The 18,836-nt window shown below is 34.0% G+C and overlaps 1 protein-coding gene across 4 annotated transcripts in view; it reads right to left on the reverse strand.

Moving 5' to 3' along the window:
- Window positions 1-1,830: 1,830 nt before the first annotated feature.
- LOC138703130 (ATP-binding cassette sub-family G member 1-like) overlaps window positions 1,831-18,836 on the reverse strand; it is a 75,528-nt gene continuing 58,522 nt past the window's right edge. For all 4 annotated transcript variants that reach the window (XM_069830749.1, XM_069830748.1, XM_069830751.1 and 1 more), the window contains 6 exons: window positions 16,266-16,373; window positions 13,384-13,547; window positions 9,213-9,381; window positions 4,305-4,405; window positions 4,053-4,211; window positions 1,831-3,279 (listed from right to left, as the gene is read on the reverse strand). In XM_069830749.1, coding sequence (XP_069686850.1) covers window positions 2,935-3,279; window positions 4,053-4,211; window positions 4,305-4,405; window positions 9,213-9,381; window positions 13,384-13,547; window positions 16,266-16,373 — 1,046 coding nt within the window. In that variant the 3' untranslated portion in view covers window positions 1,831-2,934. The remainder of the gene's footprint in view (window positions 3,280-4,052; window positions 4,212-4,304; window positions 4,406-9,212; window positions 9,382-13,383; window positions 13,548-16,265; window positions 16,374-18,836) is intronic.

Consider the following 18,836-nt stretch of genomic DNA (forward strand, 5'->3'; position numbering starts at 1 on the left):
TATATGATCTAGGGTTAAACTAAGGGAAAGAAGAAGAAGAAACATATGTTGCGCGTTTAATTAGCTTCGAAATTTTCTCTTGCTACGTTCTGTATTTCCACAGCGATATCCTCGTTTGTTCAGCTTCTTGGAAGAGATAGTACTTCCATCGCCCCGCCTTCTTGCCCTGTCGGCGAGCCTACATACACACGTCAAAACAGACAGCAACGCCACCATTGCTTTTCGGTAATCGGTCCTTGCGCGAGCTATATATAGATATCTGTTTAGGAGTTATGCTAATGCAACAGTCTATAGTGCTCCAATCATGAAAGTAGAATAATCTGTGCCATAAAGACGACACTTCCTGATTATATGCTATTATATAAGGATCACGAAAATTCAGTTTGTCATCATTTTGAATAGGTGTGGTATGCAATTTTTCACAAATTCCCATATCATAGCTTTTCAACTATTCTATTCTCTTTTAGTGCAGTGCAATTTTTTTACCCTTGCGTACACCATTACGCGAGAACTTCACAGTTATGTCTATTATATAAGCCCTAAATGCAATTTTGAATCTTTGAGTACACAAAATTAACTTCATATAAGATTTTCTAAATATAACCAACACATTTTTATTCTGTTTAGAAATATGCTGTATTAATAATCTGCCTAGCTTAACATTTCAAGTAGAGAAGAGAGCTGCTTATCTACTGCAGGTATTCTATGACGCCAACATTTTATTAGCAGCCTCAAAATTTCAACAGATCTATGTTATTCAAGTCAATTACTATTGAGAAATTGAATATAATGTTAAACAATATGAAAACTGAACGAAGAAAAAACATATAAAAATACGACTAGAAACAAGAAAATTGAGTTGCGGGAATGGGAAACAGTTTTGCTTGAACTGGAGCACGATGAAAAAACTATACTAAAAACTGGGCCGATGGTATTAGCATGGGGATTAAGGTAAGTGAAATATCTTTAAAACAGAGTAACACACATCAAGGACCCTCAATACCAACCAACCGTCCAGCCAGAAAAGGAAGACACGTGAAACGGATGAGATCAAAAGCCTCTAAATTCAGAACTACACAGACCGCTTATGCTGAGCATCTGAGACTTAGAGAAAGCAGATCAAACTAGAAGAACTTTTGCAGCAGAGTCTTTTTCGGGACATCTTAGATGTGCCTCTTTAATTTTATCTCGAGAAAGTAGGCGATGTAGAGGAGTTTGTGTTTAGGAAAGCATATGAGTGATAATTATTAAATTTATTATTAATAAAAAATATAATTTTGTTGTGTGTTTAATTTATGAAACTTGTTTTCAATTTTTTATTCATATTTGAAGTTTTTGTCATCCAGTCTCCTCTCAAAAAAGCTGAAAGTTAGAATTTATAAAACAGTTATATTACCGGTTGTACTGTATGGTTATGAAACTTGGACTCTCACTTTGAGAGAGAAACAGAGTTAAGAGTGTTCGATAATAAGGTGCTGAGGAAAATATTTGGGGCTAAGAGAGAAGAAGTTACAGGAGAATGGAGAAAGTTTCACAATGCAGAACTGCACACATTGTATTCTTCACCTGACATAATTAGGAACATTAAATTCAGACGTTTGAGATGGGCAGGGCATGTAGTACATATGGGCGAATCCAGAAATGTATATGGAGTGTTAGTTGGAAGGCCGGAGCGAAAAAGAACTTTGCCCGAGACGTAGATGGGAGGATAATATTAAAATAGATTGAAGGATGTGGAATATGGTAGGGACTGGATTAATCTTGCTTAGGATAGGAAATGATGGCGGGCTTATGTGAGAGCGGCAATGAAACTCCGGGTTCTCTAAAAGCCATCAGTAAGTAAATATTTTCACTTTTGCAAGTCGAGAGTCTCAGAGGACCTTTATTAATCTTCACTGACTAAAAAGTAATCTTTATATACAATAAATCTACTACATGGCACAAACACACAAACAGTTTTACTTTCCCAACCAGTACAAATCTCATTTATATAGGGTAAAGGTTGGTAAAATTGTGATAGTTCTTTTTGAGAAGTTATTATAATTTTACTGAGCCAGAGAAGGACCGGTTTTGTCAGAGGGATCCTGTCGGCGAATTGACATGCTTGCCATTCCACTAGGCTCTACATCCGCCTACATTATCGACCCGAGTCAGCTTCGAGACACAGGAACAACAGCCCGCTGAAGTGCATGCAGAAAAATGCAGAATTTATGAGCTCACACTTCCATTCTATTTGGAGAAATATTACCTCACCTCCACTGAAGTAGTTGGCGCTAAGGGCACAATACCTCGCCTCTTTGTCAGTTTCTGCAAGAAGTTCCAGCTGAACAATGACTTCATTCGTGATGTTTCCCTTACTGCTATCAGAGCATCACTTGCCATTTTAAAATACCACCTGTACTTTGTTTCCTAAAAAGGAAGAACTTTTGTTTGAACGTCTAATCTGTTTGTTTACTATTATATGTATGCTATTATCTTTCCCGTCCTTAATTCCAATTTTGATCGCTCCCTACATTTCTCTTTTGTGGTCTGTTTTGTTTTCACTCTGTGTGTTTGTTGTGCTTTGTCCAATGAGGCAATCCCGTTAGTGGGAAAACTGAAAGAGTGTCTTTCATATTATTATCATATCACAATATTACCAACCTTTACCCTACTCGTATTTTTCCCCTTAAATAACAACTTCCTCGTCAGTATTTGTTTTTCCACAATAACTGGTTCCAGCGACGAGAATGGTAACTATCAGACTACCAAAGAGAACATAGTGAAATAAAGTCTCGAAGTAAACCTCTTTTAACACCACAATATTCTCCTTTTGCTTCGTATAATGAACAAAAGAGAACAGTTCAATATGCTGCAGTAAGTTCTTTCAGCAGTTAATTTCTCAAATGAGAACAGAAAGTGGCAAATGGTTCAGATCTTGAAAGCAGAAAACGATTATTGCAAAGTATGAACTTTCCATTTTAAAGCTGAAAACAATGAAACTTGTAGTATTAAAATCCATACAATCAGTGCTAATATATCATATTCATAAACTGCATCTACCATATTAAACTGATCCAGGAACTTGAGTGGAGATTTGAAATAACAATAAATATCTGGACAATGCATGTCGGGTCTATTATAACCATAAACACACTGCATTAAACCTTCGAATGCGTATCTGTAACAGCTGACGTAAGTTAACCACTTCAACAACACAGGCACATCTCTTATAACTGCCAAGAAGCCGGAGAATAACATCAGTATAAAAGCAGATATGCAAATCAAAAATATTCCCATCTGAAAAAAGAAACAACAAACAAAATATATTAAGTGTTAATAAGATTTTCCAGTCATAAGTTACACAGTTAAGTAAATTCTACGTATAAAAGTGCCTACTACTATTACTATTATTATTATTATTATTATTATTATTATTATTATTATTATTATTATTATTATTATTATTAATGTTATGCGGTGATGCGATTTCACACAATACAAATGTCATTATGATTCGTCGCTAGGCGAGACAAATTGTAGGCCTATGTAGTGAGATAAAAATGTACCTTAGTCCTGTCTTATTATGATACCAGCGTTAGAAAAACGGTATATACATTTAACATGTAACAAATAGAGTATGTTCAAATTATGGTGTTGTATAAAGATAAATGCAAACAAGACGAAGACCATGGTTATCGGAAGAAAACTAAAAAAGTTAAACGTGCGAATTCTAAATAAGGCAGTGGAAAAAGTGGACAGTTTCAAATACTTCGGGGTACTATAAGCAATACCGTAACATGAGATGCTGCCAGTAAAAAATAAACATTAATAAACAGTGCATCAAAATTGGAGGGCAAATTTATAAAAATGAAAAAAACAAAAATAGAAATTTTGCCAAACTTTTACATACGACTAGTAAATCAGAAAAACCCGCATACCGACTTTTCACTAGCCATGGCTCTTTAGCACAACAGTAACACTCATCTTTATTCATTTTTTTTTTGAAAAAGTAGACAAAGTACCATATCCCGAACTTCCCACTAACACCTTAGTATACTGCAAACACTTACCTCAAGACTGGAAATTAAAGCACCAATTGTCAGTCCAAAATGGTGACTAGCGACACTTAGGAGGAGACACACAGTCCAGAATTGCAGCCATCTTAAACCGTCTGTTGGTTGGCCAGTTGTGAAATATACTGTGATGACTAACAGAGTGGGACAGATCATCTGATAAAAATTAAGGGACAAACGGTGTTCTTTAAGTATGATTAAAACCATTTTAATTCCGGGAAGTAAACTGACATATTCCATTTTACGTACCTGTAGAGGAATATCTGAAATGAGTTTTGAGATAAAATACGCTTTCAATGAATACCAGTTGTTCAGGTGTTCATGTAAAACTACTGGTGTCTCGAAAGGAACTGGAAAAAGAAAAAACAAAATAAAATCTTCAATTCTTTGCACGACAGTATGAATTTGAGGAAAATGTTTTAACATAGAAAGATAAATATATATTGCACATTGCCGCCGGGGACTTACAATCATGTGGGTCCGGCGTACTCCCGAATTATAACCTGTGTTGAGCAAGCCCGTTGTCCAGGTAACACAGGGGTTCTCTCTGGGAGCTCCGGTTCCCCTGTGGCACCGGACTCCTAAAGCGCACCCTGAGCAACGACTCTGTCGGTAAATTGGTCTATATGGGTGATTGACGAAAAGTCAAGTACCCACCATTAGAATACAGTATAGTACATACATACATACATACATACATACATACATACATACATACATACATACATACATACATACATACATACATACATACATACATACATACATACATACATACATACATACATTCATTATATATTAGGGTTATGACCTTTTTGTAATCCCATGTTCCTGTATCATAAATCGATGAACTTTTGCTCATAAGTAATTAAAAACGTGTTAATTTGGAAAAGGTCACCCCAAACCGAAAATTCAATGTTACCGTATAAACTTATTGGGTAAGAAAATCAAAATATTTTAAAAGCGTTATTTTTTTATTCTAATGATGTAATTGCATAGTATGTATTCAGTTTTTGAAGCACTGTTTATTGAAAGTACATTTTATTGCTACAATATAGCATAAGAAATTAAAAAAAAAAAAAAAAAAAAAACATACAAAATCACAAACTCACATAAGAATTCTTCAAGCACGAATAGCTATATAACAAAACACATTGTGCAGTATTTAGAATAATTACTGTATAATATACAACCATTATGTTTTGTTAGACAAAATAAATCTAAGCTGAAGTTTCTCTTTCTTTTTACAGTCGTCATAAAAATTTTGAAGGCACTTGATTGCCCATTCTGCACACTGATTTGTTCTGGGGATTTCCAGTCTTGATGGTTCTTGATTCCAAAACTTTTTCAAAGACATCAATGGCTTTTCATGAACCTGCAAGCAGTTACATTGTTTCTGATAATCAGCTGCATCGTATATGTGGTCAGCAAACCAATTGTCCGCCCATCTGTAAGAGATGAATCTACAAATTTCAAGTAGCGAGTCTCTTCTCTCTGTATAAGAATAAATGCCAAAAGAGCTAGTATTGCTCTGGAATTTCATCTTGCATTACTTAAATTAGATCTTTTCTGAAACTTCACTTGCGTAAGACTTCCAGTTCCTTAAAAAAAGCGGAAAACTCGAGTTAATTGAAATAGAATTTCATATCATCACGCCATCCTGCTTTTTCAGTAATCTCTTCTTTACCATTTTGAAATTCATCTTGATATATTCGTAGTTCGCTAAAAGTTCGGGGATAAATGGATATTCGATACTGGGAGATTTGTTGTTTCCTCCAAATTCATCATCCATTATTATGCGGCCCAATCGATCAAGAACATGATGTTGACAACCTATGAATTGTGGTTCTTTCAGTGAACAGTCTTCGTAACTGAACAACAATCCCCTTCTTTCTTCCTATGTTCACATTCGTAGTGTCCGTAACAATCATCTTTATACTCTTCCATAAATTGGATTAATCGAGAACAGCTGTTATTCCTTTGACAACAGTATCCGCTTTTCCGTTTGGTAAATCTAGTGCATTTACGAGTAATTTAACGTGTCTTTGTTCATTCTTCAACACTAGTACTTGATATTCTTGGCCTTCAATAAGTTTACCTCAAAATGTAATGCCCAGTTTCCTAAATGTAGTGTTTTCTTCAGTTCTTCTATAAGTTTAATAGCTTCTTTAATAGTGTCATAGTGCTACTACTTGCTTATAGTACTTATATACGATTTTAGAAAATTCGTGTTGGGGGTTACTTTTTTTAATAACTAAACAAAATTAAAACCATTTCATTACTTTTAGCAAAAGTTCATCGATTTATGATACAGGAAATCAATTGTTATTTTGCAAAAACTAAAAAAATCATAACCCTAATATTATATACAGGGAAAGGATTTATATGTAAATACATATTTACTTATAAAGCTAATATAATTTATATTTTGCATTATCTTTATGTTTCACAATGTGTAGGGTTGAAAAATCCTACTTTTATTTTCCATATTTTTCCATATTTTAGAGTTTAGTACATATTTTCGTTAATTTCCATATATTTTCCATATTTCATATAAAACAGTCCATATTATATTAGGTTTAACAATAAAACAAAACAAAATTCCATTAACTTTTAAAAATACATTTCAACAATAGAGATTTAAACACATGTTCAGTAATCCCTTTAACATCAGAGTTATTTGAAAATTAGCAGTCCTATCAACAATGGGAAAGTAAGTTACAAAACTGTATTAATTTAATTTAAAATTTTTAACAGACTTCAGTTGTGCAGCTCAACAGTTAAATGCCAGTCAGAGTACACATAGGTTCAGTTTTGTAAATCATACTATAAAGACGGTAAATATGCCAAAAGTACGTCATTCAGTCAATTTAAAATCAAAACTAACAAGTTACATTTCAGAATTTAAAGAAGATGGTTTATCAACTGACAATAAAATATTATTTTGTAATTTGTGTCAGTGTGCAGTATCATCTACACAAAAGTTCCTGGTGCAACAACACATTACAACTAGTAAACATCAGGCCAACAAACAACTAAATTCCAAGCAGAGACAATTGTTTTTAACACAACCAACAACATCGAATGTAAGATCTGAGTTTAACATCGACCTGTGCCGTTCTCTCATCTCTGCTGATATTCCTCTCTACAAACTAAAGAATAAGGTCTTCAGGGAATTCCTTGAAAAATATACTCAACATACAATCCCGGATGAGTCAACACTTAGGAAGACGTATGCTCCATCCATCTACGATGAGACAATACAGAAGATAAGAGATGAAATTAAAGATAGTTCAATTTGGGTTTCCATTGATGAGACTCCCGACAAAGAAGGTAGACTTGTTGGTAATGTAGTTATCGGTTTGTTAAGTGAACAATATTCTGAACGAATTCTTTTACATTGTGATGTTCTAGAAAAGTGCAATAACAAAACTATAGTTAAACTGTTCAACGAAGCTATGGGTATCCTGTGGCCAAAGGGTATTATGTACGATAATGTGTTATTCTTTATTAGCGATGCTGCCCCTTATATGGTCAAAGCTGGACAAGCATTATCTGTTGTATATCCTAAATTGACTCATTTTACTTGTGTGGCGCATGCATTTCATCGTGTGGCAGAAGTGGTCAGAGACAATTTCCCTAAAGTAGATTTGTTGATTTCATCAGTGAAAAAAGTATTTCTCAAAGCTCCCAGTAGAGTTAACGTGTTGAAAGAAATGTACCCTGAAATTCCATTGCCACCAAAGCCAATTTTAACTAGATGGGGTACATGGCTAGAAGCAGTTGAATATTATGCCGAACATATAGACTCTATTAACAATGTTCTCCTTGCATTGGACTCTGAAGATGCAGTCTCAATTGATACTGCGAAAACAGTTACCTGTGACATAAGTGTGAAGAATGACTTAGCTCACATTCAGCATACATTTTCATGCATCATAAAAACGCTCAAAAGTCTCCAAAATAGGCACCTTTCACTATCTGAAAGTTTTGAAATTATAAATAGTACTGTGGAACAACTGAATCGTGGTAGAGGTAAAGTTGCAGATGCAGTAAGAGCTAAGGTGGACACTGTACTTTCAAAAAACCCTGGATATGAAGAACTACAAAAGGTTGTTGCTGTGATGAGTGGTGAATCAACAGTGAAGATTAACTTGGACTTATCCCCAGCAGACATTGTGAAATTGAATTATGTACCAGTTACTTCTTGTGACGTCGAACGCTCTTTTAGTCAGTATAAATCTATCCTCAGAGACAATAGAAGAAGATTCACTTTTCAGCACTTGAAAGAAATGTTTGTAACCTATTGTTATGGTAACAGACAATAAAAATTGTGTTTTGTTGAAACTACATTGGAAGATAAGGTACGTCCATTATATTTTTTGTTTAGTTTGATTAAAATGTACCAATATTTAACGTACATAGTCATTTTTTTATAATTTTAAGTCCATATTTAATTCCATATTTTGGTAAAAATCCATATTTAATTCCATATTTTGGTAAAAATAACTACATATATATTTACATATTTCATATATTTTTAGTCCATATAAATCCGTTCCCTGATTATATATAATCTTGCACATAAGCTATAGTCCTCAATGAAAGCAAAGAGGCAAAGCTATATCGTGCTTTCAAAATCTCAGCAATAAAGTTATGGCCTTGCTGTTTTATCTCTAAGAAAGAATCCATTTTAAAATTTCTTTTCAGAACGAAAATTTATATTTGTATATCTGTGCATTTAAAGGACAACACTAAAATTCTTTCAATAATTTATCATTGCTAATACACTGCTCTCTGAAATTGACGTAGCATATTGATAATAATTAAATAAACAGCTTTCCCGATACACGCTATGAGATGTTTCATATAAAATAATTTTTATCTCGAAGAAGAGACAAAGAATTAGCAAAATTGTATTATATTTTTTTATTTGAAATATCTCAAAGAATAACTTCCTGAAATTGATTATATTACTTACGGTTCCCTCTGTATATATTATAGTGTAGACTATAATAACCTGCTTTTTTTATCCCTATGAACCATGTATATAGTAGGCCACAACTTATGTCTTAATTAAATTTAAGTTAATTGCACTGAGTACATTTGGAGAAAAATACAGACGTATTTTGATACCATAATATGTAATGAACTTACTTTGGGCTACAGGCGGCGCCGAATTGCACATAAACAGTAAATTTACGATGACAAAAAAGCACGACACATTATTGAATACTTTTGAAGCATCATTTCCAATTCCGTAATACATGGACCCAATTAATAAACCAGTTCCTATGTGGGTAAGGACTCGCAACCAAACACATAACTGAAAAATAGAGTACACACTATTATTATTATTATTATTATTATTATTATTATTATTATTATTATTATTATTATTACTATAAAAAGCATTATACTAGCATCGCAGACAAATAAAATTAAATCAATACTGATACAGGTCTACGTCATAGATTCGTGGAGCTTTTTACGCAAGGAAGGACAGAAAACCTTAAAAGTAATACACAGAAAGTTTCCGAAAAGGATTTAAATATAACAAAAACAACTAAAACAAATAATAATAATAATAATAATAATAATAATAATAATAATAATAATAATAATAATAATAATAATATACATTTATGGAGTGTTGTCAAGAAATAACATCCCACTCATGTCATTCACTCATGTGTCATGAAGCATGTGGTGAAGTGACATGAAACTAGTTGTGTGGGAACTCAATAATGGCATTATGGATTTTTTCTACTTCCGGTTTAATGGAAGTAACTCCAACTCTCTTATTCTTGGGATACCCCAATCTATATATGTAATTTGAACTGGTAATGGAAATTATGGGAAAACGGCTGAATGGATTTTAATAAATGACCCCTCGTTCTGAAGCTTGGAACCCAAAGTTTTTCAGAAAAATAATAGTTTTGAGTGAAATGTAAATTTTTCAACATAATTTTCCTATTTTATAAAATCCAACTGTCGTCACTAACTAATTGCATTTCAGAATAAAACAAAACACACACTACAGTAAACAATATTACACGAAGGCCATCTGCAAGAATGCTGACATATTTAGAGCTCAAATTAAATTGGTTATTAAAAATTTCAAGACTGTAAAATTAATTTACAGGTCTGATTTTGTGGTGTGTATTTTTCTGAGTACAGCTGTGTATTGTATATTAAAAACTACAAAACTTGAGGTGGTTTGATGACATTATTACTATTAGAAATGAAATATTATTATAGTTAATGCCATGCTGTGACTATTTTTCATTAATTATAGTATTAATGCTATATTGATGATATGAAAGTGAAATGTTTTGGGGTTATATAAGTAGATGTAGAGAATATCTTAAATTAGATCTTGATTTATATAATTTACTGAGTGGCGGCTATATAGTATATGTTATTGAAAACTATAAAACTTACGTAAGATAATAATATTGTTATTAAAAATCAAATATTTTTGTAGTTATTAATCAAGTGGGGTTGGATCTTTTTCATATATTTAATGGTGGTGTGGTGGTGCGTGATTCTCTTCAGTATTGGCTCGAGAGAGCGCAAAAATTAGAGTTCCTAAGGAAAGACCAAAAGGTATTACTTACTGATAAAATATGAGGCCTACAATATTTTGTAATCTCCCGATCATTTCAGCAAGATCTCTTAGCAGGATAAAATGATTTTACCCTTTACATTTCAAGGTAGTTTACGAAACATGCAGCAGCTATTGTTCGAAAGCATAACCTGACATTTTTTTTTAACTTTCACCTACAGTCCGCAATGATCTGAAATAGCTACTGCCTTGCTCCCACATGAAAAACCGACTGATCGTCCTGACATTGTTACTTGCGTTTTCGCGTTAAAACTGAAAAAAACTGAAGGTGTATAGGTTCTGAAGGTGTATAGGTTCAAGAAAAAGTATTTGGCATAAAAAAACATTCAGAGGGAGTATGTTTCATTATTATGGAAGCAAATAACTTTCAGAATGTCTGATATTCTTCATTGAAAATAATTCTGAATAATGTTTATTTGAACGTCTAATGAACTTAGTTTGCAGCATTTGCTGCACAAGCCACTAGTATTTTTATATTTTTGAATAATGCTCATTAAGAGCTTTTCAAAAAGTACCCACACTACCCTATTGTTGCTAAGAAAACAGTAAAGTGTATCGAATAATAAAATAATAAATTGCTCCTCCCTTAACAATACCAAAACAAAGCTAGCGCACTGTCTAAATTCTGTGTTCGGACTGGTAGCCCTTAGCTGCTTGACAATGTGCCAGTCCATCATAGAAATCATTTAGGAAATGACTTAACCAGGCTTTAGGAATATCTTGCACCACCTCCATTATTCGATGCTCCAGATCTTCTAAGTTGTTGATTCTTTTTCGATTTACTACTAACTTCAAATGGCCCCAGAAGAGCAAAGGCGATAAATCTGGGAATCTTACTGGCCACTCAATGCATTGCATTGTAAGCTGTAATAATATGACGTAAGATATTAATGCCATTCAACTTGAATTCTCAGAGAAAAAAAAAAAGTAGGCTATATCTAGAAATTATATACACTGTAGTAACTTTTGAACATCCTTTATTACTAAACTTAATTGTTAAGTTCGACATTAGCTTGTAAAATTGCTAGCAGATCAAGAATACTTCACTCACTATAATAACGCTCTCAACCAACACCACGTTCGGGGTTCTACTGGGAAAATAGCATGTTACTGACTAGTTTCTCGTGCTAATGCTGGGAAAATACGCCATTTGCCTAAGGGTATTTTAACCTCCGTCAACATTCAATGCGCGCGCAACTCTCGCTACAGAGAGACTCAGCGCAATCTGAAAATTTGGGTGTAGAATTTCAATTTGTTTAAGTCTGTTCGACCTTTAAAATCTTACATGATCTGAGTTCAAACCGGCGAGAACCAAATTGATTTCTATCTGTAATTAATTTTATACCTTAGTTCGAGAGGACCAGGTATTTGACATAATTTTTGTTTTATGATTCTTATTAATTTTACTATTTTGGCAGATAAGTGCAATGGATTTAGAATCTTTGAATATAGATTTATCCACCATAAGGTTAAACGAGCGTTGAGTGACTTCTTCTCTTATTGTGGATATTATATGCATTTTCAGCCGTCTTACATATCGTACCAACATAACTTACGAAACATTAAGATTACGAACGTTTCACGCTAGTTTGCAATTTTCCAACGGGATAGAAATTCGGCCATTTTCATATCTCAGGGAAGTGTGTAGGGGTAAGAAAATTGAGTGTTATGACAGGTTAAGTTAGTTTAGACTTCTATTATGTCTTACGTACTTATCTGTGACAGGTAGTTTAGGGTTTAGTTATGCCTTGTATAGGCAAATCTGTGACAGGTTAGGTTAGGTTAGTTTAGGTTTTTATTATGCTTTGCATATACGAAACTGTGACAGGTTAGGTTAGGATAGTTTAGGCTTTTCTTATGCCTTGTATAGGCGAATCTGTGACAACTTAGGTTAGGTTAGTTTAGTTTATGATTTTAGTGACAGGTTAGGTTAGTTTAGGCTTTAATTATCAAGATGAAGGTGAAAGCGATTGAGTGTGGGGCTCTTGAACAGGTAGTGATTTTTTGTTTTCTATGTTGGCAGTTCAAGTCAGTCAGTGTCTATTCCAAATTCAGCGGAAGTCACTCAACGCTCGTTTCATTATTTTAATTCTTTTACAGAATAATATTGCTCGCGTATACATCAACATTTATTCCAACAAAATTACGAGTGTGCTATAGCACAATAGCACATTAGGACGAGCCGCCCCTGATTTGTTATAATAATATAACAAAATGGTCATCCTCAGTGTATAACAGTGCACATGTGGTGAAATATATGAAGGAACATAAATTACATTTGACAGTAGCATTTTAATGCGTGGAGCAATAGTCGACTTAAGTGGGGATAAAAGTTAAAAAAAAGAAACATATTATTAAAACTGTATCCTACTTTAAAAACATGGTTTTTGTTCGTTTTTGTCCTTTTTACAACATAACTGAAACCACAGCTATTTAACCAAATATTGTAACATTGATCAAGTATGTCCATATATACTTTATTTTAGTTTGCCTTTCTCAAATAGACCTACATAAAATTGCAAAAGACGCTTTAGCTAATACAAGGCTTAAATTCTATTTATTCAAATAAATAATGCTATAAAACTTTTTTTTTTTTTACATTTTGCTATAAATAAAAAAAATTATGCTGTAACTTCATATATCTAACCATAGCCAATGCTGACAATTACTAATTACTATTTTACTATTCAATTAACGTACCTTATCCCTAAGCGTACACAATAGTAACCTTCTAGTCAGAATTAGGATTTGACTCCACAAAGGCTGAGGGTAACTTGGTGTTACATGAACATCTCTCTCTATAATGATGACTGTTTCCTTTAACTTCTGTGGTGGATGTGGTTCTAGCAGATTCAGTCTTGTTGCTGAAATCGAAATTATGCAACACATTAACATTTTAAGTATGAGACTGAGTTACAATCGTAGCATTTTTGTTTCGCGTGTTGGTACTCCGGTTGCTATGGGTTTATTTATCGATTGCCATTTTTTATTTGAAGTTCAATTGTTGTGCTTCAGTTTACATATTGGAGTTTTCATTTTTGCAGATAGTGAGTGGAGCAGTGGACACTAGAAAATGGAGTGTCAAGTGGAGAAAGTGGAACACTTCCGACATATTCTTCTTTTTGAGTTCAATAGAGGGGCGAAAGCAGAGGAGGCGGCCAGAAACATTTGCGCCGTGTATGGGGACAATGCTATCAGAGAGAGCACGGAAGAAAATGGTTTTCTCGTTTTAAGGAAGGTCGTTTTGACATTAGTGACACTCCACGTTCAAGAAGACCTTAGGGGTTTGATGAAAACCGTTTAACACATTAATCCACAATGATCTGTACTCGAGAACTGGCAAATGTGATGAACTGTGACCATTCCACCATCATGCGACATTTATTGCCATCAACTAGGACGTCTTGCACACGCAATCCAAGAAAAACGACCAACAAGATGCATGAAGTTATGCTGCACCACGTGTTAGTAAAGAGATTGAACATCAAAGAGAAGCCCGTTCATATCACCACGATAACGCCAGTCCGTACTCTGCTAACCTGACACAAAACACTATCCAGGAGTTTGATTGGGAAGTCATTACGCACTCATCTTATTCACCTGATGTTGCGCCATTAGATTTTCATATTTTCCGTTCTCTATCGAACAACTTTCAAGGAACTTTTTTTCTGGATGAAAAGGAGCTCCGAACATGGCTTGACTTCTTTAACTCAAAACCACGCGATTTCTACAGGCGTGGAATCGAAGAACTACTCCAGCGTTGGTAGATTGTTGTAAATAGTGAAGGAGAACATATTGTTGATGATTAACTTCTCTCTTATGTGTAGCGTATCTGACGTGTTTATGAAAAAACGCTACGATCTTAAGCACCAACCTAATACTTAAAGGTATAAGAACTAAGAGATAATTTTTGAAGTGTAAATAATGGTTTATTAACCTTCAGAGTCCTGAGATTATAGTATACTATACCATACTTCATACATGATTATGATATAAGATGTATGTGCAGAGACTCGAAGTATAGCATAATATACCTGCATTTCTGCCCTAACAAGTAACCTGCAGAACTTTTTCTGCATTTTTCCTCATGTCGTGAATTTTTTTGAAGTGCAGAATTATATTTGACTTTAAAAATAAAACAACAAATGTCTTACAATGCAAGAGGTTATTTTAATTTATAAGCATAAACATTTCATCGGTTGAGCAAAAGGTATGAGTAGGAGAAATTTGGTTAATTCAGCTCTTAAACTTCTTTTCTCGAGCTTTATCTTGTTAAAAGTTGAACCTTGTTGCATTTGTATTGCTTGTAGTATGAGCATGCAATGCAGGCGCTTTCACATCCCTGATTTAAAGATTATTAATCCATGAATTATAATCCGCATATGAGGCGTTTAGTTGCAAAATCAGATACATCACTAAAACATAATTTTTCAGTATGAAGGAAAAACGTGTATCTCCTATATACCAAGAGGTAAAATATTAATACTTTGAGGATATGTTTGTTATGGAATACTGTAATGTTCCATGACGCATGGCAGCGACATTATTGCATAATGAGTAGATAATAGAGAAAATGCATTTGATCTATCTGGTTTCTTTATCAAACTAAACACACAACCTTCATATACAAACTCAGTACAGAAACTGCAATTGCAAAAGTATAACGGTCAAAACAAAAGACTGGCCCCTGTTGTAATCGAATTACCAGATTTTAGAAAGAGAAGAAGGTAGTTACGCTCTCACTTGCACACAGTGTAGACATGGCTATTTTATTAGGGATGAGTGGGACGAATCCTAGAAAAGTATGTATTTCATATGCTAGGAAGATGAGCTGACAACAAGGTGGAAGTTTTCTTGGAAAACCATAAAACTTAATAAGGATTTCGCATTGTGTTTCAACTTTCAGTAGAGGTAAACTATGTCACTGTCCTCATATCTCCATCTCTTTCTGAAGTGTTTGTACAAAGATTTTCCCTACGCTACCTGGTTTACAGTTAGAAAATAACAGTACTATTATGCTTTTAAGTAAGCAATTTCCGAGAGAGAAATATTGTCGGAATTTTTAGTAATAATTAATATCAACTACAATCGATTATTTTTAATCGACTCGATTATTCGATTAAATATTTTTATCGATTACTCTTACAAAACAGAAATTGATCAATTAATCGATTTAATCTCACAACATTAATTAAAATGTCATTGTTATCATTACCATAACCTGGGTTAAATTCATGGTGCAGCGTGCTATATTCTACAAAAGCGCAGGAGTTCAGCAGCACATATCATTCATAGCACAGGAGTAGTAAGTACAATAAGCCTCGGGTTGTGATGCAAGCTTTCGGGCCCCTCTTCCGTCAAAAAAAAGGTATGTATTTGAATTGTGCCACCTCTCCAAGGAAGTCGTTCTGTATTCTTAGTCACTATCACTAAAGGAATCCATAGTCAATTTGTGAAAGGACTCACTTTACCGATAATTAGTAAAGATCGCATTCAACAGCAGAAATAGTATATCACAAAATGGTCATTGCTTACGTAGTTTAAGTACTTGTTACACCTGTACTCAATAATATTGTATTTACCTTCCTCATTGCCGCCATCTTGTTGATATTCTGTATCGACTTCACTGTTGCTAAACTTGTCAATCAATTTGCTCTTGTCACCTCTCTGTCCACTTGCAATTTCAATTGCTGAAAATAATATTAAATTAGAATACGCGTACTTCTAAAATCTAATATATAATGTACAAGTGCGGACTGATTAGTTCTTCCTATGTTCTGCTAATCTGGCAGTATCGAATTTAATTTTTGAGGTAAGGACATCTAGGAGGAAGAATTCATCGAGCTTCACTTCAGAAAGAAGCCATGCTAATGATTTGCATCATCCTTAAAAATCCATCACATTGGGCAACATTTTTATCAACGAACTTCAGAGAAACCAGCGAGCATTGTAATGCCCACATCTAATTATGTGCAAATTAGAACTTGGGTTATAAGTAACCCAGTTATACATAAGAGGGTCATTTCATAAGTCATGGCAACTATACTATATCTTCTGAATAACCGAAAATGAGGTTAGTTCAGTATATATGTTAAAAAACCTGTTATACAATGTAAGGGATGCCACAGCGAGATTGCGTCTGTGTGCATTAATGGCTAGTTGACAGCACACACAGAAGTTAGCATGCTAGAAGCACATGCCAGTGATCTCCAATCGCATATAGTGAATGTAGCAGCTTTATTGGCTGATAGAATATAGTTGCCATGACTTAGGAAATGACCCTTGTAGTAGTTCGGTTTGCACGTAATTATGCAGAGGTCCTGGCAAAATGGCATTTAATTACACAAACATTAATTCCGAATTGTATGTAATTCGCTTTTGTAAGTAGTAATTTTTTTAATTGAGTTTGACTTGTAAGGCAAACTCGGCTGATTTCGCAGTATTAAGGTCTTCTGTCTGTAGTTATACCCAAAAATGCTTTAAAAAATTTCCTTCATGAGGCAGTTAATCACTAGACATTATTTTATTGGTTGGTTTAAAAATTTAATTTTTAAGTGTATCTCAACAGGGAAATAGCGCCATCTAAAACATGAGATGATATGTGTGTGTGTTTCAGGAACTCTTGTAACTTCGCAGTACTGCTCGGGCAATTTCGCAGTAATACTTGTGCAATTTTCAAGAATATTCTTTTTAGTTCAAAACATGTTTTAATGTAATCTAAACATCAGTACATGTTTACCCACATGAACTGAACATACATTAACAAAGTAGGCAATAAATGTAGAACAATAAATGTAGAGCTTCAATTATTAACATTAATAACGGGAATAGGCTTGCATATTAATTGTAAATTAATAAATATATCTAGCACATATCTGCATTATACATTATGCCAAAGATAGGAAAATCATTATGAGAACTATTTAGGCTAATCCGAATCCGCTTCCGCTAGCAAGACAATTGTTCTTCCTCCATTCTCTGCCATGTTTGAAAGTGGACAGACTTTGCTCCTTTTGGGGACACAATTTTGTTAGTTTGGTAACCAATGAAAATCCTGTTTCATCTAACTTCCAAATGAGATTAGGCTTGGTTTTCAGTTCTGCTTTTTCATACACACTTCCTAACACATCATATAAATCGTTCAAATTCGAGCAAGTTGAGGCTGTTGCTCTATAGTAGGACAGATTTTCTGGCTGGCGCATACTTAGCCCATAGCACTTTTTAAAGGAAGTTAGAATCTGCGTGCCACTCGAACTGCTCTTCCGGCAACTAGCGGAAACTATTTAAGAAATTGAGTATCGGCAAAAGCATATTACGAACAAACTGTATCAGATAAAACAACAATCAAAGATTCAAATTAATCATAAGAATGTAGAGAATTCACTAATCATAGTGTGATACTTGAAGTTCTGAATATCTCGACGATATAATGTCCAGAAACACAACACTGCAGATTCACTCACGCTATCTCAGAAAACACACACTATCAAAGCAGATAGTTGTGTAACTTTCTGCAGAATGCGTTGCAATGGGATCTTCCTGCATGATATATGCCCGACAGGTTTTGACATTTAGCCGTATTTTTGTAACGACAATTCCACAACTAATTAATATATGAGATACTGCGAAATTAGCCAAGTTTGCCTTACATATTTTTGTTCGTTTTGATAAGTTACATAATGAAGTTTCATATTGAATCCACATGATTTGTTTTATGACTCAGAGTACATTCTAATCATTTCCCACAATCCTCAATGTGACCTGCTGGATTCGGGGAAAATAATAAGACAGCAAACTCACACAGCCCAGGCGAATATAGAGCCAGTATGCTCCGTCTTTACATGCTAGCTTATCTCCTTTCTCATGAGACATGTTCCAAACGTTTCAAAACAGTTCCAGTGCCAATAATGAAGTTTAAATAAATAAATACGTAAATAAATACTAATTAATTCCGGCCTAGACTATTTAAACGACCTCATCTCTTGTGGAAATACTATAGTAGGTAATGGTTTGAGATAGTGCATATTTTTAGAAGCATAATAGACTGCGTAGAAAGAAAGGTTTATTTCATCAGTAAAGAAAAATGTCCGAAAACTGAAAACCAAGCAAAATATTGTGCCAAATGGTATCCAACAATATTTCTCAAATTATAT

The sequence above is a fragment of the Periplaneta americana genome, chromosome 7 (genome assembly GCF_040183065.1).
Source record: "Periplaneta americana isolate PAMFEO1 chromosome 7, P.americana_PAMFEO1_priV1, whole genome shotgun sequence".
NCBI lineage: Eukaryota > Metazoa > Arthropoda > Insecta > Blattodea > Blattidae > Periplaneta > Periplaneta americana.